This window comes from Notolepis coatsorum (assembly GCF_963971535.1).
Source record: "Notolepis coatsorum genome assembly, chromosome: 1".
Classification (NCBI taxonomy): Eukaryota; Metazoa; Chordata; class Actinopteri; order Aulopiformes; family Paralepididae; genus Notolepis; species Notolepis coatsorum.
Window position 1 is genome coordinate 211,476,513 of NC_140165.1, and position 27,274 is coordinate 211,503,786.

General features: G+C 43.9%; 1 protein-coding gene across 1 annotated transcript; it reads left to right on the plus strand.

Moving 5' to 3' along the window:
- Positions 1-17,796: 17,796 nt before the first annotated feature.
- Positions 17,797-18,927, plus strand: LOC311238051 (vimentin-like; the record flags this gene model as incomplete). Its single annotated transcript, XM_084326015.1, has 1 exon — positions 17,797-18,927. One exon carries the CDS (start codon positions 17,797-17,799, stop codon positions 18,925-18,927), a length of 1,131 nt encoding a protein of 376 aa, XP_084182141.1.
- Between the last annotated feature and the right edge of the window lie 8,347 nt (positions 18,928-27,274).

Here is a 27,274-nt window from a genome sequence, read left to right on the forward strand (position 1 = left end):
CTGTCTGATTTTTTGGGTCGCCCGGTGGCTCCCGTGGAGGGGGGGGTACTGTGAGGTTTCGCCTGTTCCCTGGACCTTTAATTCCCTGTCTCCTCACCTCACCAGCCCCCACCTTTGGACTTTCCCTGTCTACTCTCCTCAACAGCCCCCACCCTTGCGATGTTTTACTCTCCTCTGCTCTTCAACAGCCCCCACCCTTGGACTACCTTTCACAGCTGTCATTAGTTTATGATTAGCGCCCCAGAGGGCTTTAAATACCTGGACCTCCCCTCCAGTCCTGGTTGGGGTCGTTCTGTATGCTGGTTCGGTGTTCTGGACCCTGTATCTTTATCTGTGTTCAGTGTTCATGGAGTCCTGGACGTTACCATCACCTGCCGCGTCTCCGGCGTGAGACGACGTCCCAGCCATCACCACCTGTCGCCGTTTGCCTGGAGTGGGACACCGTCTGCGCTCTCTAATCCTCTACGGGAGGTTTTCCAGTGTTCCCACTCCAGACGTCAAGCCGGTGCGCATCGCTTCCTATTCCACGGGAGGATGCGTCTCTTCGCCCCGGTCCCCCGGGACCCTGGTGTTCCGCGCTGCCCGTCTGCAGCATCCGAGGGGGGATCTCCGTGCCAGGCCGGGAGTGGTGTTCCCACTCCAGATGTCAAGCCGGCGCGCTCCCACTCCAGACGTCAAGCCGGCGCGCTCCCACTCCAGACGTCAAGCCGGCGCGCTTCCACTCCTGACGTCAAGCCGGCGCGCATCGCTTCCTAGCTCCACGGGAGGATGCGTCTCTTCGCCCCGGTCATCTGGGACCCCAGTGTTCTGCGCTGCCCGTCGGCAGCTTCCGAGGAGGTTCTCCGTGCCAGGCTTCCGCCGTCGGAACCCTGCCATCCCTGTAAGCAGCTCTGGCCCTCGCCCTGTCCAAGGCCTTAAACCTGTTTCTCTGTCCCTGTCTCCAGCCCGCCTCTCCGGGCCTCCGTCCCTGTCCCCCTCTCCAGTGCCCCCTGGTCCTGGTCCTTGACTTTTTGCCCTGGCCCTGTCCCTTAGCCTTAGCCCCTTAGCCTGCTCGCCTCTTAAAGGCACAGTGCCGCATTTTCCCTATATTCTTTGACTCCAGTGTTTTTGTGTTCTCCCTTAAAGGGACAGTGCCGCCTTTTGTTATGTAATGAATAAATGCCCTGTTTTGGCTTACTCTCATACCTGTCTTGTGTTGTGCGATTGGGGTCGGTTACAAACCATAACAGAAACAAGACAAACGTCTTTCTCAGGTCTGCATCCCCTTAACAATTGTATGTATTGAGCCGTACTGTATTGTACCCATTCTGCAATCTGTTAAATAAAGTTTTCATTCATTCATTCATTCACCCAAATCAGCCAATGGAAGCGAGGGGCCTCAGCCTGCTGCTGCTGTGGTGGTTCTGTGGTTCTGCAGCTGGATACCCGGGTTGGTTTTTTATATCGAATTCCATACACCGCAATTATGCATTGAATATTTTTTTTTGCGTCGAATTTTTTTTTATTATGCATTCGAATTGTTTTATTAACACTGCATTTTTATTTCGCATAGGTAAATTCGGAGCAAAGAAATTCTGATACATGATTTTCAAAGTATTTATTTGCAATGCTATAAATTCGGTGTCTGAAACTATAAATGCGGTGTCTGAAATAATTCAGATACAAAAATGATACAAAAAACAATTCAGATACATGTTTTCAAATTCAGATACATGTTTTCAAAGTTATTATTTTCAATGCTATAAATGCGGTGTCTGATTAAATTCAAATACTTCTGGCACTCATTTGCTTCCATACCGCTCGGCTCTACTAATAATGGGTGAGTAGCCTGTGGAAGAATTTTGTTTGCTTTTTTATGCACCTTATTTTTGTTAGTTCAGTTCAGTTTGTCAGTGAATTCAAAAGTGTTGAATAAATGGAGACCCTCCAAAGATATATATTCGTTCAGTCTGTTTTTGTTTAAGTGAATGTTCTTAAGAGAGAGAGAAATTTGATTTTTCAGTTGCCTCTCTGCTGTTTAGTGTGCAGCACCAAGCAAGCCACAGCGCCGCTGTCCCAGCTGAAACAGATGAAAGGGAACCTGTTATGTTGAAAAATCATTGCCCCCCCGAGAACATTTTATGCCCCCCCACTCATTTGTTTCTGCAGCCTGGTCTGCCCCCAACCAACCTGTAGGAGTCGCTATCCACAACGTCCAGATTACCACCCATCGACTTCCACCCGCTGACTCTGCCAATTGAGCCAGTATGACGGCCGGTCCAAGCCGGAGGCAATGCTGACACCCGGATTCGAGACCGGAGTCTCTTGCATTGGTGACGAGCGCAATCTCCGCTGCGCCACCCAGCCGCTCTTCTGAAGGATCTTATAAAGATAACTAATAACTTCAATAACATTCCACAGTGAGTCTCACTTTTCAACAATGAGTTTGTAGGAGTAGGCATCACGTTTTTCAAGTAGTCTACACGTATACTGTACATGTTTAATTAAATGTGGGATTTTGCACATTCCCCGGGATGTACATTTAGATTAGATTGGATTAGATTCAGATTTATTGTCGTCGTACAGTACAGAGAAAAGAACTTGGCATCTAACCAGAGTGCAAGGTAACAGTAAAGTGCTTTAACAATATACAGTGTGATTAAATGTAAACAAGTGGAATATATATAATGAATCTACTGAGTAATATGCTAATCTGATGTATGTACAGTATTATTATATACAGTGATACAGTATGAGTACGGTAGTAAGCCATACTGGCCAGTGGTATAACTAATAGGAGGTATGGGATATATACAGATATAGATATATACATAAAACTAAAAGTTGAATACCTTCAAAAGAAAGAAGGGGCCGCACACTCTTCAGGACTGGTTTTTGCTTTTTTTATAATATAATAATAAAAAAGCAAAAAGCAGTGTGCGGCCCCTTCTTTCTTTTGAAGGTATTCAACTTTTAGTTTTATATATCTCTCTTGCGCTGACCTGCACCTCCAGTCGGGGTCCAACTAGATGTGCACAAGTCTTATTTATTTTAATAGATATATACATGTATATATAGACAGATATAGATATATACAGATATAGATATATACAGATGCAGCTCTTTCGCAGGACTCTGGGCTCTACTACTGCGGTAATCATGCACCAATTGCACCATTAACCTGGCAGTGCTGTTAATGAGGTGTTAACGATACTGCGCCCTTGCAGTAGAGGTGCGATTTTTAAGAGCTGGATCTGTATACAGATATAGATATATATAAACAGATATAGATATATGGGTGGTTGACATTTTAGGATGAAAAAACGTTTACATTTTTTTATATCAGATATGAGTAATGGAAATCTTTCAGTTCTGTTTTACGGAATCTAATATAAAAAATATAGTATAATGTGCTATGAGTAAAATTGTCATATGGTGTGACATGAAGGTTATTCTGTAAACAATTTAAAAGTAGTGTATTTTAATTCTGTATGTCTATTTATCAGCATTCCTCATCACTACTATACAAATGTCTAGCTCTTCCTTGTGCAAATTAGTTACATTTTGCATTCTTTTTCGTAATACAAACTCATGGTAAGACGATTGCACAACATTGTACTATGTACTTCTAATTAATTTTGGCAAACCTTCTTATAAAAACACCAAAATGCTAGAAACATTTGGTGACACTGTTATTCATCTGTCCCATTGAAATTTACATTTCTTACAAAAAAGCCTTCATAATGTCATAATTGTGAAAGTCACACCAAATTATATGCTGTCACACCATATGATGAATCACACCACACAACAATCTGTAATGCAATAACGTGTATTTAATCAATTTAACCTCTTAACAATTGGGAGTCTGGGTGATTTTCACCCCTCCCCTTCTGGGGATTTTCACATTTCTCTTTTTTTACACAATATGAAACTATAGGTTCATACAGGGACGTGCACAGGACTTTAGAGCGACAGGTGCTCAAAGGCTGAAAAGGGCAAGTACACTTGTGTGTATATATTAACCGAGCGGCCCCCTTTTTATGCTTTTTGGGGGGTTTTGGTGATCAAATATTGAATATTGAACTATAATAAGCAGTGCAGGAGCTCACTTATCCTTGAAAGACACTTTTATCACTGACTTAAAAGGCCCATACATCTCCATAAATGTTCAGGGGGGAGGGAATAAGTGCTTACCCTACAGACCCCAAGAAGTGCTGTATATTCTGTATTGTTTAATATAAATGCATTTTTTATTCCAATCCCGATTTGTATTTGAGATTCCCAAATCCCATCGGACTTGACTTCTTCGTGTCCCTCAATGAGTGTAATACCAGCATTCAACTCTATGCGCCACAGCGGTTTCTTTCCGCGGAGAGGCACGCTGAGGAGGCCGTGCAAACTGCAATGGAATATGGGGCATCTCTCTCTCTTTACCTAATATTTTGATTCTATCCTGACATTTTTCAGTTGGAAGGGCAGTCTATATGCGTAACAATAAAAAAAAAAATATATATATATATATATATATTTTAATTATTTTTCAAAAAGGGCACTTTTTTGATGAGGCTCAAAAAGGCAGTACCCCTTGGCCTCTATGTGTGCACGTGCCTGGGTTCATATCTTCAAAATAAGCCATCAATTGTAAAATGTTAGCCGATAGTTTTGAATCAATGTCCTATGAAACATTCTGGTAACATTCTAACCAAATCTCAGTTCAGGGCTCTGAAAGAATGAAATACAATTCAGCTATTTGATGAAAGGACTACACTCCCAGGATTTTATTCACTCAAGTTTCAAGTTTCTTTATTAGTTGTCATACAGAAGTACAGAATACTTTTATACAAAATGCTTCTTTCTGTTACGCTCCAGAGACTGTGCTAGACAAGGATAAGTATAAAATAAAATAAGAATAGCAAGTATAAAATACAAGTCACGTACGTAGACACAAGTGTTCAGTATGTACATATGTACAATGTTCAATGCAGAGTAGAAGTAACTGAGTTACCATACAATATACTATACAATATACTAATTACAATATACTATATAGTGCAAAGCAGAAATGGGATGAGGTACAATTTAGGTACAATTTACAGTAAGGTGTACTGAGGTATGGGTTGTAGTGCAAATTCTTTGCCAATAAATATAAAGTGTGTTTAGGTGTTCTAAAGTGTATAGAGTGGGTGCTGCAGTGAGTTGTTTGTTTAAAGTGAGTGTGTGCGTGTGGATGTGTGTGCTGTGAGTGCTTTTGATGGTTGTTGCATAGTGTTATTGTTCGTTGAGCAACCTGATGGCCTGGGGATAGAAGCTTCTTCTGAGTCTTTCTGTGCTTGCCATGAGACTCCGGTATCGCTTGCCTGACTGCAGCAGTTCAAAGAGGCAGTTTTTTGGGTGGCTGGAGTCTTTGATAATTCTCTTAGCCTTACCCATGCACCGCTTGTTGTAAATGTTCTGGAGAGTGGGAAGCCCCCCTCTAATTGTGCGTTCGGCTGAACGGGCCACTCTCTGTAGTCTGCTGCGGTCTTGTGCGGTGCTATTCCCAAACCAGGAGGTGATATTGCCACACCAATTCACACCTGAACAAAGGCCCAGCTTCCAGTCTGTCATCCCTTTGTTATTCCAATTACTGTATTTTGACCCAAGAGCCCAGAGAGAGTTTTGTTGATAAAGATAGGGTGCAGAGTCATTAGAAATGTTATTTTCTATACCTTATATATTGTTATTTGTATACGATATATATTTACTCTGTATTTTTATACAAAATTCAAGTTCACAGTCAACTTTAATAAACTGCTTGTAAAACCTAAACAATGTATTGTACAATGAAGTGATGTACATATTTATTTTCAGAACAACCTGGGCTATCAGAATATATATGACTCAGTTATATCACATGAATGTAGTATGTAGGGGAGCACAGGGTTGGTTGTCACACAGGTAGGTTGTCACATTCATTATATTTCACAACCAAAAGGTGCTGTCTCCCATATTTTTGGATGTAAATGTCCAGAATTGGGATCAGAGCTCACCTACATAGTCTTCTTTGGAGTAAGACAGCTGAACTTGAGGTGAGAGGACCTTTTGTGTTTTTCATGTGTAATTGTAAATATTCAGCTCCTCAGTATTTTTCTTCTAGGCTTTTACACAATTGGTTTATAATGAACAAATGTTCCCTTACAAAGTGTGAAGGGAAAGCTATAGTTTAGATTGTTGTTGGCTAACTAACTAGTTTTTAGATGGTTGTTAGCCTTGATACTACTGTAGCAAGACATTCTAGTAAAAAAAAAAGAATCCCACAGGAAAATAGTTTGAACTACTTTAAACTATAACTATAATCAAATATATAAATTAGTACTAATGGGTGTAGTGCTAATCAGATGTATGTACAGAGTTGTAGCATCAATATGTACAGTGATACAGTAAAGTATAAAAACAATAGTTTTTTCGTAGTCATACTGGCCAGCAGCGTAACTAGTAAGAGTAGGTAAGGGATATGTACAGATATAGATAGTAACTAGTAAGAGTAGGTATGGGATATGTAAATAGATATAGTAACTAGTAAGAGTAGGTAAGGGATATATACAGATATAGATATAGTTACTAGTAAGAGTATGTAAGGGATATGTAGAGATATAGATATAGTATCAGTGTCAGAGTGTCAGAATGCAGGTAGGTGAATTCCAATGGGTGAAGGCAATCACAGAGACAGAGAGTGTTTACTCTTGAACAGGTTCGACTTTAATAGTAAGAACACAGAGTAAATTCTAAGAGAGAACAAGTGCTAATAGCACAAGTGGAAAATAAGGTAAATGGGAGCTTATTGGAGGTCCAGAGTAGAACCGTCCGCGTTATCCCCGAACGCAATTAGTGAAGACCTGACAATGGACAAGCAGAAGAGAGGTATGTTACATAGACACCAAATACCAACATTCCACACACACCCCCGTGACAGCCAATCAGGAACCACCCCTAAGTGACAGCACTAATTGACAGGGAAATGACAGGTGACAAGCCCAGTGACATATGCCAGGAATGTGGGTGGTCACCGACCGAGGTCGGTGTCCAGAACGTAACAGTACCCTCCCCCGACGAACGGCACCAGACGTTCACCTAGGAGCCTCGGGATTCAGCCGCCGGAAATCAACGATCAGGCTGGGATCTAAAATATCCCTTTGAGGCACCCAAGAACGCTCTTCTATCCCGTACCCCTCCCAATCCACCAAGAACTGAAACCCCCTACCCCTCCGCCTACAACCCAGTATCCTCCGCACCGTGTAAATGGGTTGACCGCCAATAAACCGGGGCGGAGGAACCACAGGCAGTGGCGGGGCCAAGGGCGATGAGAGGAATGGCTTCAACAGGGACACATGAAACGTCGGATGAACCCTCATAGAGCTCGGAAGTCGTAGCTTGTAAGCCACTGGATTAACCCGATGAATCACTTTAAATGGTCCTATAAAGCGAGGAGCCAGCTTCTTGGATTCCACCCGGAGAGGGAGATCCCGGGTGGAAAGCCAAACCCGCTGCCCTGGACGGTAAACTGGAGCCGGACGACGCTTACGGTTAGCCTGCCGTTGGGTACTAACCGAAACCTTCTGTAGCGCCTTCCGAACCTGTTTCCACGTCCTGCGACAGCGAGCCACATGTGCCTGGGCCGAGGGCACCTCCGCCTCCTGCTCCTGCTCGGGAAACAGAGGAGGTTGAAAACCATACTGGCACTGAAAGGGAGACATACCGGTAGAAGAGGAGAGAAGGGTATTATGCGCGTACTCAGCCCAAGCCAACCTCCTACTCCACGTTGCCGGACTACCGGCAACGTAACATCTCAAGACCCCCTCCAAATCCTGGTTGACCCTCTCCATCTGCCCGTTCGACTGTGGATGGAACCCAGACGACAGACTGACAGAGGCGCCGAGGCCGGCGGCAAACGCCTTCCAGAACCTGGAGGCGAACTGAGGACCCCGGTCCGACACGATATCTACTGGCAGCCCGTGGACCCGAAAGACATGATGTATAATTAAATCAGCAGTCTCCCGGGCCGAAGGAAGCTTGGGGAGAGGGACAAAGTGAGCCGCCTTAGAGAACCGATCCACCACCACCAAGATGGTGGTGAATCCGTCCGAAAGGGGAAGACCAGAAATAAAGTCCAGAGATATGTGTGACCAGGGTCGTTTAGGAATAGGAAGTGGTCGGAGGAGACCCGCCGGTGCCCGTCGAGAGGTCTTACTACGTGCGCACACCGGACAGGCCGCCACAAAGGAACGCGTATCCCCCTCCACTGTCGGCCACCAGAACCTCCTACGGATAAATTCCAGGGTCCTGGTTGCCCCTGGGTGGCTGGTGAGGGATGACGCATGTGCCCACTGTAGCAAGCGTGAGCGCGCCACCTTGGGAACATACGACCGTCCCGGAGGACCCCCACCAGGATCGGGCTCCCGCGTTAGCGCCGACCTTACCACCTTCTCTATGCCCCAAGACATGGGTGCCAAAATCAAGGCCGGTGGAATAATGGGATGGGGCTGCTCCTCCCGACCAGGAAGATCAAACTGGCGCGACAACGCGTCAGGTTTGATATTCTTGGAGCCGGGTCTATAGGAGATGGTATATCGAAATCATGTGAAGAACAACGTCCACCTGGCCTGGCGAGCGTTAAGGCGTTTAGCCCCTTGGATGTAAGCCAAGTTCTTATGATCAGTCCAAATAATGAAAGGATGTGCCGCCCCCTCTAACCAATGTCTCCACTCCTCCAGTGCCAATTTGATCGCCAATAACTCCCGATTACCCACGTCGTAATTACGCTCGGCTGGTGACAGACGGCGAGAAAAAAAAGCACACGGGTGCACTTTCCCATCCTTTAAGCATCTCTGAGAGAGCACCCCCCCCCACCGCGACGTCAGAGGCATCCACCTCCACAATGAACGGAACCTCCGCGTCATGGCGGATCAATACAGGAGCGGATGTAAAACGACGTTTAAGATCGCAGAAGGCCGACTCAGCCCTAGGCGACCATTCAAAGCCAGGGAGAGAGGCCTTAGTGGGAGCTGTTAAGGGATTGGCTAAGGCGCTAAAATTGCGAATAAAGCGCCTGTAAAAATTTGCAAAGCCCAAAAACCGTTGTAACCCCTTGAGCGACGAAGGCCGTGGCCAGTCCAAAACTGCACTCACCTTGGCTGGATCCATGCGCAGATCGCCCTTCGTCAACACAAAGCCCAGGAAGGACACGGTGTCCGTGTGAAACACACACTTCTCAGCCTTAACGAATAGTTGATGCTTGAGGAGACGGTCTAGCACCTCCCGAACGTGCATTTGGTGTTGCACCATATCGCGAGAAAAAATCAGGATATCATCTAAGTAGACAAACACCGACACCCCAATCAAGTCTCGCAGCACGTCGTTAACCAGGGCTTGGAAGACTGCCGGAGCATTAGCCAAACCAAAGGGCATGACCAAATACTCATAGTGCCCATTGGGTGTGTTAAATGCAGTCTTCCACTCGTCTCCCTCTCTAATCCTGACCAGGTTGTATGCATTACGTAAGTCAAGTTTAGAAAAGACCTGTGCCCCCTGTAAGCACTCAAAGGCCGTGTCCATGAGGGGTAAAGGATATCTGTTCTTGATGGAAACGTCATTCAATCCCCTATAATCAATGCATGGGCGCTGATCCCCATCCTTTTTATCAACAAAGAAGAAGCCAGCGCCGGCAGGGGAAGTGGAAGGGCGTATGTGCCCCGCAAGCAATGCCTCCTCTATGTAGGTGTTCATGGCCAAGGTTTCGGGGCGTGAGAGAGAGAACATTCGCCTGCGAGGCGGGGAGGTACCGGGTAGAAGATTAATGGGACAGTCGTATGATCTATGAGGCGGAAGTGCTTTAGCACGCGTCTTGCTAAAAACGTCCGCCAGGTCCCAATAGATCTCAGGCACCCCTATTAAATCGGGATTAGAGGGTAGATCAGAATCTGCCACGCTCCCCACCATCCTGGAGAAAGAGGGACAAAAGAGAAGAGGGGGGGGGAGACAAGGGTTTGGGCAAACTCCCGCTGACGATCGACTTGACGTCGGCCGCCGTTGAGAGTTCGCCCGTGCTCCAATTAATGACACGAACACATGACGACAACCAGGGATGACCCAACACCATGACAGAATAGGGGGAAAAGATGACAAAAAAAATAACCCATTCCCACTCCCCACCCTCCACCCGGATGTGTAAGGGAACTGTGCGCTGGGTGACGCTCCCACTGCCCAGAGGCCGACCGTCCAGGGCATAAACTGGTAAGGGAACCCCTAAATCCTCCACTGGGGTTCCCCACTCCTTCACCAATCCCACGTGAATAAAATTGCCCGCCGCCCCTGAGTCAATGAGAGCCTTAGTTCCCCTAATGTCACCCCCACAGTTGATCGCCACCTCAAAAAATGTACGAGAATCCGTGGTTTTGGCAGGAATGAGCCCACCTGCTGGCGCCTTTTCGAAGCCCGACGGCGCACCTTCCATCCCCGATTGGCGCCGAGCCGATACAGCCTGGACCCGACAGCTGCCGAAGCGGTGACCGGTGCGGCCGCACCGGAAGCAGCGTCGCTCTTTGATGAAGCGCTGCCTCTCGTCGTCCGAGAGCGACAGCGCTCCAAGCTGCATGGATTCATCACCCAGTGGCCCACTCGTGTAATGCATGGAATTATCAACACCAGGAGAAGAAGGAAAACATACCTGGGGCTGGGTGTTGTTGACATGCTCCTTCTCCCTCTCCCGGTGCCGATTGTCCATCTTGATGGTGGTGTTGATCAGCACTTCCAGCTGCTCGGGGATCTCACGCGCGGAGAGCGCATCTCGCATCCGCGCTGAAAGTCCCCTGACGAACAGAACCACGCAGACGTTCTCCGCCCAAGCTGTCTCCCGAGCCAAGATCCGAAAATTGATAGCATAAGCTGCGACCGTGCGGAGGCCCTGCCGGCAGTCGAGAAGACGACCACCAGCCTCGAAGATCGAGAGTACCCGGGAAGTATCGAATACTCTTCTCAATTCCCGGGTAAAGGCGTCCAGACTGTCGCAGATTATCGCCCCTGCCTCTAATTCCGCCGTAGCCCAGGAGAGAGCTTGACCGGTGAGCAGTGTGATAATATACGCTACCTGCGCTGTCTCCGATGGAAATGATCGTGGTTGCAGCCGGAAAACGAGTAGACACTGGGTGATGAATTCCCGACAACCATCCGGTGATCCGTCATAGCGAGCGGGCGCCTGCAGATGTGGTTCGCGGGACCGCTCCTGGACTCCGAACACCCCCCGACTCTCCTCTGCGTGGAGCGCTGCTTCTCCCGCCGCCGACTGAACACCAGCCACTCCTTCTTGGGCTTGTCGGGCTGTGGCCAACGCCGACTGCGCCACCGCTTGGGATGATCCGACGACCCCATTGAGTCGGATTAACTCGGCGCTGACCAGCTGCTGATGTTCCTCCATCCGTGTCTGGGCTGCTCCCTGCGTCCGGAGCATCTCCATGATGGCCTCCATGGAATTCTGATGGTCAGGTCTTCTGTCAGAATGCAGGTAGGTGAATTCCAATGGGTGAAGGCAATCACAGAGACAGAGAGTGTTTACTCTTGAACAGGTTCGACTTTAATAGTAAGAACACAGAGTAAATTCTAAGAGAGAACAAGTGCTAATAGCACAAGTGGAAAATAAGGTAAATGGGAGCTTATTGGAGGTCCAGAGTAGAACCGTCCGCGTTATCCCCGAACGCAATTAGTGAAGACCTGACAATGGACAAGCAGAAGAGAGGTATGTTACATAGACACCAAATACCAACATTCCACACACACCCCCGTGACAGCCAATCAGGAACCACCCCTAAGTGACAGCACTAATTGACAGGGAAATGACAGGTGACAAGCCCAGTGACATATGCCAGGAATGTGGGTGGTCACCGACCGAGGTCGGTGTCCAGAACGTAACAAAGAGTAGGTAAGGGATATGTAAATAGTCCGTTTATCGCGTTAATTAGATTAATTAATTACACAGCAAATTATCTAGTTATGAAAATGAACTCAAAATGAATTTTTTTTTTTAATATATATTTTTTAATCTCATTCATTCCATAAGAATGTAGAATAAACATTTACAAACTTTTTTTTTTAAATGGTCCATTTGCATGTTCTTGGTATCTGATTCTAGGGACATCTATGGATCTCAGGGAATGTATTCCCAGTGTCAGAAATACTGTGTCTGTTACTAGGCTTGAGTAAATTGTAATGAACCAAATGAGAATATCAATTAAATTCTTAATTTTTTGACTGTGAATAACACCATGCAAAAATTTACCAGACCTAAAAAATCTAAGCAAATTAATAAAGGGAATATGATTAAACAGAAAGTTTTGTAGATACAGTACTGAATTCTGCCATCCGGACACATGCAATTTGAAATATGATTATAGAATATAAAATATCAGGCCTAAAATGGTTATGCGATTCAAATGTGATTAATTAGATTAATTAATTACAAATCCTGTAATTAATTAGATACATTTTTTTAATCGCCTGACAGCACTAGTAAATAGATATACTAACTAGTAAGAGTAGGTAAGGGATATGGACAGATATATATAGTAACTAGTAAGAGTAGGTAAGGGATGTGTACATATATATATATATATATATATATATATATATATATATATATATATATATATATATATATATATAGCATGTGATGTATTGGGCTTTATCATCACAGAACTCTTTGATCTTGTCTGGCAGAGTCATAATAACAGAGTTATACTGTCTGTTGGGCATAGATGTAGGGCTTTATCACGTTAGCCTAGCTTGGTTGCATGCTAGCCTAGCTTAGCACAATGAATGGAAGCGAATAACATGCAGCCAGATAGCTTTCTACTGAATGCACAGAGACACACACACACACGCACAGCATGTAGGTGTTTATTTCTAGCGTGATTCATTCATTGTTCTGCCAATGAATCAATCAATCACTCGTTCTGTAGAAAGCTATCTGGGCCTGGCTGCTTGTTAGCCTAGCTTAGCACAATGAACAGTGTGGGTTAGCCCCCCCCCCCCCCCCCCCCCCCCCCCCCGACACTTAAATCAGCCCCTCCCCTCGACATTGTAGTTCTCTCATACTATTACGGGGAAAAACAGCCTTACAATCTAATAACAATTAACTTTTTTACAAGTCGTATTAAGTTTTGCAAATAAGGAGACATATATATAACATCTCAAAGCACTCAAAAATGCCATTTCTCTATTTTGACCGATTTCTGAAATGAGCGACGCTTGCGGGTGCAAACAGCGAGGTCCGACCCCGCATCGGTCAAAAATGGGGCTAGTTTTATTTTTTATTTTACGATTGCATACCCAAAGTAATTTGCAATTTATTATACTTTATACTTATACACATGCATGGTTCTGGTCTCCTTTGAAAGCTAACATTCTGAAGTATCTTACACAATAAAGAAAAATCACTTTGAGTGCTAATGAAATAGAGTAACAGAGGTTAGAACTAGGGATGTCCGATATTATCGGCCTACGGATATTATCGGCCGATATCGGCATTAAAATGTGATATCGGTTTTCAAAAACTTTTTTTTCTTTTTATTTTTTTTACATTTCTATGACCTTTATTTACCCAGGCAAGCAAGTAAGAACAAATTCTAATTTTATTTATTGTCAAAAGTATGCATAATGTTGTGTTAATTCCACAACAAGAGATATGTAATGTTAATTACCTGAAATTATTCCATTTTTTGGGGGGGGAAACCCTGCATATATTGGTATCGGTTGATATCGGTTGATATCGGTATCGGAAATTAATAGTTTGACAATATCGGTATATCGGTATCGGTAAAAAAGCCAATATCGAGCATCCCTAGTTAGAACCCACTGAAATAAAATATTTGTGTACTCACATTTATTTTTACTGGTTGCCAGATGCCTGTTTTTAAATTCCAGCTGAGAGGTAGGAGCTGGACAACATAATGGTTCCATAGCCTGAAGTCGTATGTAGTACAGGTCCAAGGTTTATCAAATTTCCACGGAAAATGTATGTTTTACAAAGGTTTTTGTAATGTGTGTACCAGTAAAGATTTGGCATGATTATCCAAAATGGCTGTCCGCTCCCATTTATTCGGAGGCTCTTGTCAAAACAATGGTCTTCTTCATCTTCTTGTGTCACCTTCCCCCACTCTCAGCGCCCATCTGTGATCGCTTTCAGAGCAGACGCTCCTACAATGGTGGTCAATAATTTTCCCCATCAGTGGTGACTGGTCAGTTCAGGACCATTCACAACCGGACGTGGTCACTCGTCCGAATGGCTTGTCAAATGACGCTCGTCGGTTTCGTCTTGTAACTCGAGAATGGAATCACGCATTAGGTTGAGTGTGGTGACAATCGAAAGGCGGCAAATTCAACTTTCCAACAATGTATTGGTTGTAGAGGTCTGCAAGCCCTAGGGGGCCCGACACCATGGACAAATTGGGGCCGGGCTCGGGCCGTTTCTTTTATGCATAGATAGGGTTCCGCGAATCATGCGCGCACACACAAGCGCGCCGTCACGTCACGTGCCGTTTCGATCAAAGCAACAAGCTAGACCATTGAGAGATGGTGCATGTCGGAGATGGAAAAGCTGCCTTTGCTATGAACGCGAATGAATAGCAGAGTGGAATAAACTGTAAAACGTTTTTCATGATTGTTCTTGGATTTAGCCGGTTGGCAAAGATTTGTGAGTTTTGTTGAAGTTATTCAACGCAAGACGTTTTTGTTGCTGACGTTCATCTAACAGTGAAGTGGTGAGTCCATCCTGATTTACTCAAATTAATTGGCTGCTGGTTTATGAGTATTCGGTATGCTTTAGTGTCATGGTATTAATGTTTTAGTCTGTGGGCATGTAATTGTTGCTGTTGTTAGCCGCAGAGCTACTGTATGTCGTTATTGCATTGTGCATTTTTTGTCGTAATGTAGCATTTGTGTGTGTAACGTAGGTAGTGTGTGTGTGTGCGTGTGTGTGTGTGATGTCTGTCATCACATCATAATATTGGCCTCTGGCTTAAGTCGGGCTAGGGCCGAATAATTGCTTAACTTTTCGGGCTAGGGTAGGGCCGGGCCTGAATGCTACAGGCTTGGGCCGGGCTGGGGCCGAAATTTCAGGCCCTTGCAGACCTCTAATTGGTTGATCGGCAAAAATGCGGTTAAGTTGTTTTGTTTTGTTTGTTTGTTTAAGATTCCTGAACATTTTAATAAAAAATGTATGGATAAATGGGATGGGGATGAGTGCCACGCACTTGGTATGGCTCTATTTTGGTTATTTGGTCACCAGTGTTTTCTTTTTTTTAAACTTTGACCAGTCAGCTGGTTCTTTTAGCGTTTATCGCTTTTTCATCGCATTCATACTTGGTCAAGTTCGACCGACAGAAGCAGGCTGAAAGGGTTCAGATGGGGGGGAAGACACTCTGGGAAAGGCACGGCTGCCGTCCGGGATTCGAACGCGCTCAGCCCCAGATCCGTGACGAGCACGGTTGTCCACGGCGCTGAAATAGCACTCGCGGTACGTGGTGAGCTACTGGAGCTCCCCTGGTCACCAGTGTTTTCACGGTGGACTGTCTTTGTGTAAACATTTGTACTGGGACCGGACTGAGCGGATCTCGGCCTGTCTGTCCGACATCTCCGCCTGGATGACGACCAACCACCTCAAACTGAACCTAAGCAAAACAGAATTGCTACACCCGCCGGCCAAATCCTCCCCACTGACCGACCTTTCCATCACAGTCGAGAATGCAGATGTGACCGCGTCCCCGACCGCCAAGAACCTTGGTGTTGTCCTCGACGACCAGTTGAACTTCTCTGCTCACATCGCAGCGACAACCAAAACCTGCAGATTCCTCCTGAGCAACGTCAGAAGGATCCGCCCCTTCCTGACAAAAGAAGCCAGCCAACTCCTCGTTCAATCAACAGTCATCTCCCGCCTCGACTACTGCAACGCACTGCTTGCTGGCCTCCCGGCCACTGCCACCAAGCCTCTTCAACTTATTCAGAACGCAGTGGCCCACCTGATCTCAAACCTACTGAAGTCGGCCCATGTTACCCCACTTCTTAGGGACCTGCACTGGCTCCCCATTGCTGCACGAATCCGCTTCAAGGCCCTCGACCTAGCATACCGTGCGGCGAAGGGAACCGCTCCCGCCTACCTCCGGTCAATGGTCTCTAACCAAACACCCTCAAGACCCCTACACTCTGCATCTTCTGGCTGCCTCAGACCTACTCCTATCCAAGCTCCGGGAGGGTCATCAAAGAGAAGTCGCCTATTCTCAGTCCTTGCCCCACAATGGTGGAATGAACTACCCAACCCAGTTAAGACAGCTGAAACCCGTCCAATCTTTCGCCGTCGTCTAAAGACGCACTTCTTCAACCATTATATGAAAAAAAAATAATAATAATCTAACCCTAACTAACCTTACTATCATGCACTTGTCCTAATAAACTAACGTACACTGTAGCACGCAACACTTTGATGAACATTGTTACTCAGCTGATAGAGTTGTACCCTTCCTGATGACTTGTCGTACAGAACTTGTAAGTCGTTCTGGATAAAAGCGTCAGCTAAATTACTAAATGTAAATGTACTGGTTTTTAAAGAGCACCCATGGATCAAATGCTTGGGTGCCCTGGTGGGGTCGCCATGGCTGGGGAGCCTGGATGGAGCTGTGTCGGGTGTGCGGTATCCCTTCTTTTTATTTTTTTTCCTTTTTCTACTCCTGTTTTTCTGTGTTTTTCTCCCATCCCAATTTAGTCGTTATGCCAATTCCCCCCTCCCCTTCCTGGTCGTTGCTCACATGTGCCCCCCACTGGTCAGTCTAGGGAGCCCTGAAGTCTATCAGATGCTTCCTCCGAGACATAGGAGACAGCCAGCAGCATCTTTTCACCTGCCAGCACGGACTCTCATTGGTGAGGTGTAACGTGTGGGAGGTCACACTACCCTCACCATCTCCCTCCCTCGCTGTGCAGGCGCCCTGACAACAACCAGAATACCACCCCACCGGCTTCCCTCCCGCTGACTCTGCCAATTGAGCCAGTATGCCGGCCGGCCAAGCCGGAGGCAACGCTGACAGCCAGATTTGATACCAGTGTCTCTCGCGTTGGTGACGAGCGCTTAGTCCGCTGCGCCACCCAGCCGCCTCGTGCAGTATCCCTTCTAAATAAAATCTTGCTGCCAGTACCAGCACCTCATAATGTGGTGTCTTATTACACTTAACATCAGGAGGAGGATAATAGATACAGAATGTTTCCCCTGGTGTCTGACGTCTTGATTGATGTGCAGTGGAGTGAGGTCAGGGAGTCTGCACCGGAGCTTGTGTCAGAAGGTTGTACATGAAAACCTGTTGCCAAAGCACAATGGCCATGTTTCCCAATGCTTCTGGTGCCCTCTCTCTCCCTTACGAAGCCCTCATCATAACCACACTGAGTGGCCTGAATGCTCTGATCACTATTTCACACCTTGGTGGAAGGGCCAGGGAGTGGATGCCACCCGTCTGGCCGCCGGCTAATGAAGAATGACCTGTCGGTGCAGTTCTCTGGAAGACTGTCATGATCCGCATTTAAAACATATCAAAACCCTGTGAGAGTTTCAAGGCTGTCTGAGACATTCTTTCCGGCACCATAAAAACCCCTGGGCCCGGTCTGAGAGAGCATCAGTTGCAAGGTGGCCCAAGTAAAGAGAAACAAGGAGAAGAAAAGAGACAAAGAGGCCACCCCTAAAGTACTGGAACTGTCCTTCTCTAATTGGAAACAGCCAAACCCAGTATTTACCCAACAAAACACAATATGCCAGGAGCATCTTATACCCAGACGAGCTTGCAGGTGAGTGGCTCCAACAGCAGGATGAGGGTTCAGAGTTTGTCCCCATCTCGGTGCCGTGGATCCTCGTACACTGAACGCCAAGGTCGATCAGGTTTCCAGAGCACTGCTGTCGAAGTAGGCACTGTGATCCACCAGCACCATGCCAATGAGAAGGAGGAGATGCAGGAGTTGAACATCAGGTTTGCGGGATACATTGACAAAGTCCAGGCCCTTGAGCAGAGAAATGCTGTTCTTCAGGCTGAGCTTGCTGCCCTGCAAGCCTGTTACAAGGGAGGTGCCGCTGGTATCGGAGAAGAATACAAGCTGAAGTTCAAGGCGATGCGGGAGCTGATTGAATCCCTCACCAACGAGAAGGGAGCTGCTGACATTGAGAGGGGATATATTGAAGAGGAGGTTGAAGTGTGGAGACTCAAGCTGGAGGAAGAGCTGGCACTCAAAGAGGAAGCAGAGATGATCCTGAGGGAGTTCTGCCAGGATGTTGACAACGCCACACTGCAGAAGGCGGAATTGGAGAAGCGCGTTGAGCAGCTGGTCGCCGAGATCGAGTTCCTCAAGAAGCTGCACGATGAAGAGGTGGCTGAGCTCATGAGGCAGATCGAGGACTCCAAGATTACTGCCGAACTGGACGGTGATCGGCCCGACCTTGCTGCATACCTGCACAACATGCGCTTAGAAATCGAAGCTGTGGCTGCCCGCAATGCCCAGGAGGCAGAGAGATTGTACAAGGACAAGTTTGACGCCCTCAAGGAGCATGCCAGCAAGCACGAGGACCAGATGAAGACCATGAAGGAGGAGATCACCAACCTCCACAACCAGGTGACAGAGCTCCAAAACCAGATCAACAGCCTGAGGGCTCGCAACGCATTCCTGGAACAGAAACTGGAGGACATGGAGGTGTCCCACATGGAGAAGGTGGGGAGCCTGGAGGGCATCATCATCCAGCTGGAGGCTCAGCTCTGTGAGACCAAGCTGGAGATGAGCAAGTACCTGCTAGACTACCAGGAGCTACTGCACATCAAGCTGAAGCTGGATGCTGAGATCGCCACCTACAGGAAGCTGCTGGAAGGAGAGGAGATGAGGCTTGGCATTGCCTGAGAACCAGCTGTAGATTTCTAAATATCATTCCAGGCCGAGAAGAGTTTCTGATCTGCAGCAGTCACAGTGGGCCACCAGTGTCCCATAGCGGAGAGATTGACACATCCAAACCTTACCTACTCCCCCCCCCCCACCTTCTCTGGGCTGTCCACACCCCACTAACACCTACTCCACACATTACTCAAACTACTCAAACCCCACGAATGTCCACTTGGTGTCCCATCCCTCCGCACCCCACACATTTCATTCCATTCATCCCACCACCTCAAACCCCCACCCTCACCAAGCTCCTCCAGCATGTGTCTCTGTCCTATAGTATAGGCCATCCTCCACTCCCCACCCCTTTCCCCTACTAGGACTACCCTCTTCCACTCCTCCTTTTTATAAATCCCCCTCTGTGCCCTATCTTCTCCTTGGTCCAAGCCTTTCCCCTTTCTCCCTGCAGTACCATTGCTAGATTTCACATTCCTCTTTCCCCACCAACCATACCCCCCTTCCAACCTCCCTTCACCACTTGCAGCCCCATCCTTTCCTCGTCCCTACCCTTGTATCATTCCTTGCCTCCTTCTCCCTATCGCCATGTTGATCTAACTCCAGGATAAAACCTCCTTCACTGTGAGCCGACCCTGTCCTGCTACGATGGGTAGCAACTCCTCAAGACAAAACAGTCAATCCCACTCCCCTCACCACCCTGAAACAACGCCAAGGTTATATGTAACAAAACTGATGACCATATGTGACCACGCCCAGCGGTATTGCCCGCAAGTCGCGGAAGTGAAATGACGGTGTTGGCAGAGTCACCTGGGGAGCAAAATAACTGGTCATGACAACGAGGTCCTCTTTAGCCTTAACTGGCGTGGTTTATTTCATATGTACATTTCCACCACGAGACCTGCTCTCCGTGGGAGCTAGAGTGAGAGAGACAGAGGGGGAGGGAACATTCCCTTATACCTGCTACCTGACGTCAGCTGCTATACAGTAGCTGCGTCTCCTTACGCCTATAGCGCCCTCTTGTGCAGTTATATTCAATCATATTATTACTTACATTTAACAGACGGCAAATCACAATAAAATACTTTTTCTGAATTTGTAGGTGTTTTTAGTTTTTTTGCATATTATCACAGTTTGAATGTTTAAGAACACATTTAATATAAAAGCAAACAGTTATAGTATCTCTAATAGTAACAATTATTTGTTTAAAAAAGGCTGTTTCCGTGTGACGGAATGCAATGCATGGGGGCAGAATTTAATTTGCATGCGAATCAAGACGAGTGCTTTCATTGTCGTTGGGAGAGTGGGAGAGCGACGCCTATAAAGGTAAATAACACACATAGCCTCTGTGGATAAACGTTCACTTTTCGTTTATTTAGAATGTTAGTGTGTGGTAGCGTTATTTGAAAAGTATGTTCAAATAACGTTACTGTCACCGCATTTAAACGGCATCATAACCTCTTACAATTCCGCAATGATTTAGAAGTAAGCTTGGCGCATTGGACCGGAAAACAGGCGAATTAGACGTGAGAAGAAGAAAAAACTACACCGACTATTTGATAAAACTACACCGACAGTGGCTGCCGACAGTGTTTATATCTCACGGGTCAAACAAACCTAAACGTTATTGCCATAAAATACAGCATATATTGTAGGGGTGCACCGATATATCGGTCGGGTATTGGTATCGGCCGATAAGTGCCTTGTTGACTGCCATCGGCCTGTCGGCCGATAAGCTCAAATGTGCCGATGGCAGTAGCCAATAAATATCCATCAATTTGTGTTGCGTCAATCTGGCCCACACGTTCAAACTTTGAAAAAAGTTTCAGTCAAGCGACCTGCACAACGCCGCCCCCACACACACACACGCTACTGCATCAAAGTTACTTATGATTAACAAAGGAATTAGTTTTGTGGCATTAACGTTATATAGTTACACGTTCAATAGCATCAGCATATTATTTACCCGACCAGATAGCAAGCATTACTCATTCATATCTCAGTTCCTTCCTTTGCTCAGAGAGCCCGTACTGAATTGTACCCATTCTGCAATCTGTTAATAAAGTTTTCAATCAGACAAATGTATAGAAAAGCTTTTATTATAACATTCGTTGCAATAAAATCATTATGCCTCGTTTAGTACTCCTGCGGGGCGCTGGTAATCTACTCGTGGGCCGCGGGGAGCTAAAGTTATTAGCTTTGTTGTTGAGCTCTCGTCAAAATCAATGGCGGACTTCCCGGAAGTAAAGGCGCTTGCTGATTGGTGGTAAGAACAGCAGGAGGTGGGTGCTAGCGGTGTGACGTAATTGGCAGAATCGACTGTCAATCAAAATGGTTCTGTTGATAAAGCTGGGAATGAGGTTAGTTGTACCTGACACGACACCTGCATTGCAAACTCAGATAAATAAATAAATAGTATAGATTACTATAGTAATCTAATTATGGAGATATTACTGGAGAACATGGAGCTTTGTTTGAGAGATACAGTGAGTGCTGTCTCTTAAACTTTTAAAACTCATACACTTTTTTGTCTTTTTAGTCAAGTTAGTCTGTTGAAGATGAAAGCCAGTGGGTATTGTATGACTCAGACTTCAGCAATAATCATGAGCATTATAAAATATATAAAAAACACACATGGCATGATGGAATACCATAAACATATTTCTTGATGTTTCCTTTTTTAAGTAAGTAAAGAGGCCTATGTTGATATCGGTGAGCACAATTTGTAACACAAAAAGAGAGTCGTGTAGCCTATTTATTTATTTAATATTTTATTTATTCATTTTATTATTATTATTTTATTTGTTGCCATGCCTAAAATAATAGTCAAGCATAGGGCTAACACATTTTCATAAACAATAATATAATTTTTTGTTATATGGTTATAATAAAAGCTTTTTTATACATTTGTCTGATTGATTGATTGATTGATTGAAAACTTTATTAACAGATTGCAGAATGGGTACAATACAGTACAGCTCAATACAACAACAGTGCTAAGACTGGAGGATGAAGACCAGAAAAAGACTTTCGGCTTTTTTACATAAGGGTCCTCCATTTTCAATTCATCAAAACATTTAGAGACATACAAATATACAGTAGTTTCATAAAAAATTTAAATTAAAATAAATTTACCTTTTTTTTAATAAATTTGTTGCCACAAATATCGGAATCGGCCGATTGTGTTAGTTGAACAATCGGTATCGGCCGCACATTTTCATATCGGTGCATCCCTAGTATATTGTTTCTTTACCTTTCTGTGAACATAGAAAGAAGAACTAGAAAAAAAATCTGTTTTAGGGAGCATTAAAAATATTATGCCTGGACTTTTAGAATATCACACTCAGACATCTGAGTTGTCAATATGTAGTTAAATAAATAACAAATGCATTACTTTTCTTGTTTTTATTCAAAATCAAACTTTGTGAAATGTCGTGGGACAATCACACCTATGAGCTTTTACTAATTTGGCTGACATTTTTTAATAAGTGGAACAATATTAGCATAAATGCGCTGTGCATTCATATAAAACAAAATGTTCTGTGCAATATAACATGTTCTCATATTTTTTCACTATTTACTTATCTTTGACACTAAATACTCCACAATACTCAACCACCCATATGATATAGATATATACAGACTGTATATATCTATATCATATGTACAGATATAGATATATACAGGTACAGATTCCCCATCAGGTTGGTAAATGCGAAAGGAAAACACACCACAACTGTTCAGCTGCAATCAAGTATTCACTGTATTTCAGCAAGTGGTCTTTGTTTTAGCATTAGGTGTGAAGCCTCTGGCGCGGTTATGGTCCTGGTTAAGGTCAGGGTTACAAAATATGCACTGGGACTTTATTGCATTAATTTCGATTAATTAACTACAGAAAGAATTAAAAGTAAAATGCATTTAATCGCATGATGATTTTTCTTTATTGTGTAAGAATGTTACCTTTCAAAGGAGACCAGACTCATGCATGTGCTATAAGTTTATCCCTTTATAATAAATCGCAAATAACTTTTTTTCTTAGTCTGGTTTGTTCATAAAAAAAAATTAAATAAGAGAAATTGAGATCAATCAAGAGTTTTTTTTTCCAATGGTCAACTGGAATGTACTTGAAAGTACAAAGGTCCTTTGCGCTATATATATAATTCCTAAAATTGCTGCACTTTGTTAAAAATTGCATTGATCTGTTGGTCTGTGTTGTAGCTAATACAGGATTTTCCTGTTCCTAAAACGTATGTATAATGTATATTCATTGATTCACTCGTATACCAAAATTAATTTGAATTGAAAAATGTTGCTTTTCGCAACAAATATTGATATGCAATTAAAATGTTATTAATTTAGATTAATTAACTATAAAGTCTCGAATTAATTCGATAAAACAATTTAATCAAGTACCACCACTAGTTAAAATATATATTTCTTATGACAACACAGCATCATTGTTTCTTCCCACTTGGAGGACAAATCAACATGCTGAAAGCCCCCTATTAGCCTACCCTTGAGTCTATAGTACACTATATCAGCAGGTCTTTACAATATGTCACAAAGTGTCCAAACACACAGCTATGTGTATCTAGCCATTTCCCAACGTGCATGTTACTCCAGAAGAGTACTTGAAAGTAAGAGGTTTCATCCAATGGGACCTCCTCTGTACAGTTGATGACCTACTATTGGGTTGTTTAGTTAGAAGTGGAACTTTGCACTCTACTAATAGCCTAACGGCTTTAGCCTGTATGCACTGGGGAACTCCCGGCGCTGAAACCAATATAGAGGCCCGTGTGTTTAGCCATCATTCACACATAGTAGGTCAATGTTACCATGTCCTTCTTGCTTTTGCAGCTGCTACGAAAGACTACATGTTAATAGGAAGAAAGCACGCCAGTGCATCACACTGTATTGTTCATCTCTGAATTATTTACCTTATACAGTATATGAATATTTGTGTATAATATCCAGTGATATCAGATCATGTCCAAATGGCTTGTTCGAGACACACCCATGCACGCACGCACGCACGCACACACGCACACACACACACACACACACACACACACACACAAACACCACCTCTCCTGCCCACTCCTGCACTAAGGTGATTAAGGGTAGAACTATCTTCCTCGGTCTTACAATAAAGGAGACATTACTGGATTAGTGCAGGGCCGCACCCCTCATTGTGATATGGATGGCATAGATGGAGAATGAGATTGGGCCCAACAAATCAAGAGAAATCACTCTGCGTCTTCTACAAAACAAAGGGGATATAATTTACTGGCTAATTTATGCAGGACAATCTTGAGAAAAGGTTACTATATGCACCACTTCATTTTCAATACATGCCTCTCTGTGCATGGCATCATTTCCAATTTACTTTGTGGCAGTGAGGATTGTTTAAATTCTGGTCCAGGGATGATTTTCAGACTTCATTTTAGTATTTTGTAAGTGTATATAGTTCATATTCGGACCACTTTTAAGTATATACAGGTAGTTCATATTATTACCAGAGTCAAAGCTCTACTCTTCCTTTGCTTTCCTACTGTAATGGAGGGGGGTGTCAGAGTGTTGTTTGAGCAGTTTAAAGGTGCTGTAAGTGCTGTAAGTATTTATTTGTTCAAATAAGTGGTCTACATGTTAAAATAATAGCTCTACATTCCAAGTGAGTGTTTGGTCAGTGACATGGGTCTCCCAGTCCCTCCACTCTGCAGTAAATACAAAAATACATATTATCCAATCAGGAGAGATAACTCCACACTGGAAAGAAACGGTAGAAAATGGCTTGGCAAGATTTCTTGAAATAAGTTAAAAAAATAAAGTTATCTTTCCTAATTGGATAAAGATTTCTGTTTACTGCACAGCTGAGGGACTGGGATACCCATGTTATTGACCAAACACTATATCAGTGATGGCTGTCAGACTATAGAGGTATTTAACACGTATTTGATCAAAAGAAAAAACACTTAACCTCCGGTCCGGTGCCGCAAATGACATCATGTCATAAATCAAGCTCTCCAGACTGTCTGACATAATTATCGTTTTTCTTTTCAAACGTATTCAACAATAAACATCATAACCATGTCACAACAGCAGTTATAATGTAGATTTTCATCAATATGTTTGTTTACCAATAGGTTAAAGTGTTATTAGTGAGATTATAGTTTAAAAAAAATTGGTGTTGAAATCATTTTGAGAAGAGGACATCATCCAGAGCTTTCAATGAGCGTTGGAACTTTTCAAAACTACACTTCCCAAAGGCTTCTAACTTTCTGCAAGCAAATTACTTCCTGATTATTATTTTTTATTTCCCTTATTACTCTGGATTATATACCACAAAACTGAACATTATTGGCATATATAGTTAGGTTGTCTCCCCTATTTTGAGCATTTAGCAACCATCCGATTTGAAATCAGTTTCAAAATGGCGGAGCTCTTGCAAGAATAAAAAACCTACTGTACATACAGTACAGTAGATTTCATTATCTGTTCTTCATGCACGCCTGGTGGTACTAAATACAAATTGAACTCGGCCATTTGAAAGAGAAGATTTGGCCCAATCCATAAATGTGCGAATTGGCTATAATAAAGTCATTGATAGGCCTGCTGTTCTATATTCTATAATAATATTTCAAATTGCATTGGTCCGGATGGGAGAATTCAGTACTGTATCTACAAAACTTTCTGTTTAATCATCTTCCCTTTATTCATTTCCTTAGACTTTTTGTACATGTGACCTCAAGACAGTGGCGAATCTTCCTGGAAGCCCTAGACAAATATGAACAGTAAAAAAATTAAATTTAAATTAAAAATTTAAATTAAAAATAAAAATAAAAATAATATATTTTTTTTAATTTAGTTTACAATAATAATAAAACATCATTATTTTTCATCTCTGTGTTATAATTATTTTTTGAATTTTCTCCCTCTTCTCCTTCTCACTCTAACACTCAGACTCACTGAGGCAGGCTGGCAGTCACTCTGTGCTCACTGCAGCTTCAGTCAGGCAGAATAGAGAACAGAGAGCAGAGGGGAGTGGGGGAGGTGTCTTTGTCTAGCTTCCACCATGTGATTCATGGTTGTGGAGTCCAGAACCAATAGACCTGTCGCTAAACCACGCCCCAAAATAGAATTTGTCCAATCATATCACAGCAAAAATCCTCGCTACAGAAACCTCGGTCAACTAGGTTTGTGGGCTGTATCAAACCAGACGGCTGTGATCGAAACCACTGTGAAGAGTTCAGTTTATATGTTATTATCTACCTAATATCTGATGGTGAAACGCTGTGCGTGGGGTACCTGTAATTCGGACACCAGGTACCCTGAAAGACTGGATGGAGGAGTATATTTCATACCTTTTCCGAAGCCCAAAAGACAACTCGACAAATGCAAGTGATGGATTCTGCTGTGTCGTCGACCACATACACAACTGAATGTGAAGACCATTACCAAGGACACTTATGTTTGCTCAAAGGTAAGGTAAATTCATAAAGACATAATATTTGACGGCATGTATTAGAAACGTAGACCAAACTATTAGTTTGCTAACATTTTACTTTGACTGCCAACTAGCTAGCGTATATCCGCGCTCTCGTATCTGCTCTGAAAAGACACAGACCCTACCTCTCGAATGACAACCTTGTTAGCTTTCTGCATCATAACGTTAGCCTTATGTATCATAACGTTAGCCTTATGTATCATAACATAAGCTTTCTGCATCATAACGATAGCTTTCTGCATCATAACATTAGCTTTCTGTATCATAACGTTAGCTTTCTGTATCATAACGTTAGCCTTATGTATCATAACATAAGCTTTCTGCATCATAACGTTAGCTTTCTGCATCATAACTTTAGCTTTCTGCATCATAACGTTAGCCTTATGTATCATAACATAAGCTTTCTGCATCATAACGTTAGCTTTCTGCATCATAACGTTAGCTTTCTGTATCATAACGTTAGCTTTCTGTATCATAACGTTAGCTTATACTCTGGACTGGATTGATAGCAGGGCTAGTAAATAAGTCCTGGACTTTTCGTTTTATCCCTGACAAGGCAAATACAAATGTTGATCTGTCACAGTTGTTATGTTTGTTGTCAATAAAATCCACTTTGAGCTGCATTTTATGTATGAAAGATGCTCCATAAATGAACTATTATTATTATCTGTCTATGCTTAGCAAATTGTCGTGACAATTATGTAAACCCATTCTACACAATTATGTAAATCACAGTTAAGAACCCATACGGTGAGAATAATTACACAGCCATAATATAAAAACAGAGTCTTACCTTAAAGTGAATTTGAAGAAGTTTATTATTAAAGATACCGACAATTTCACACAGTAACT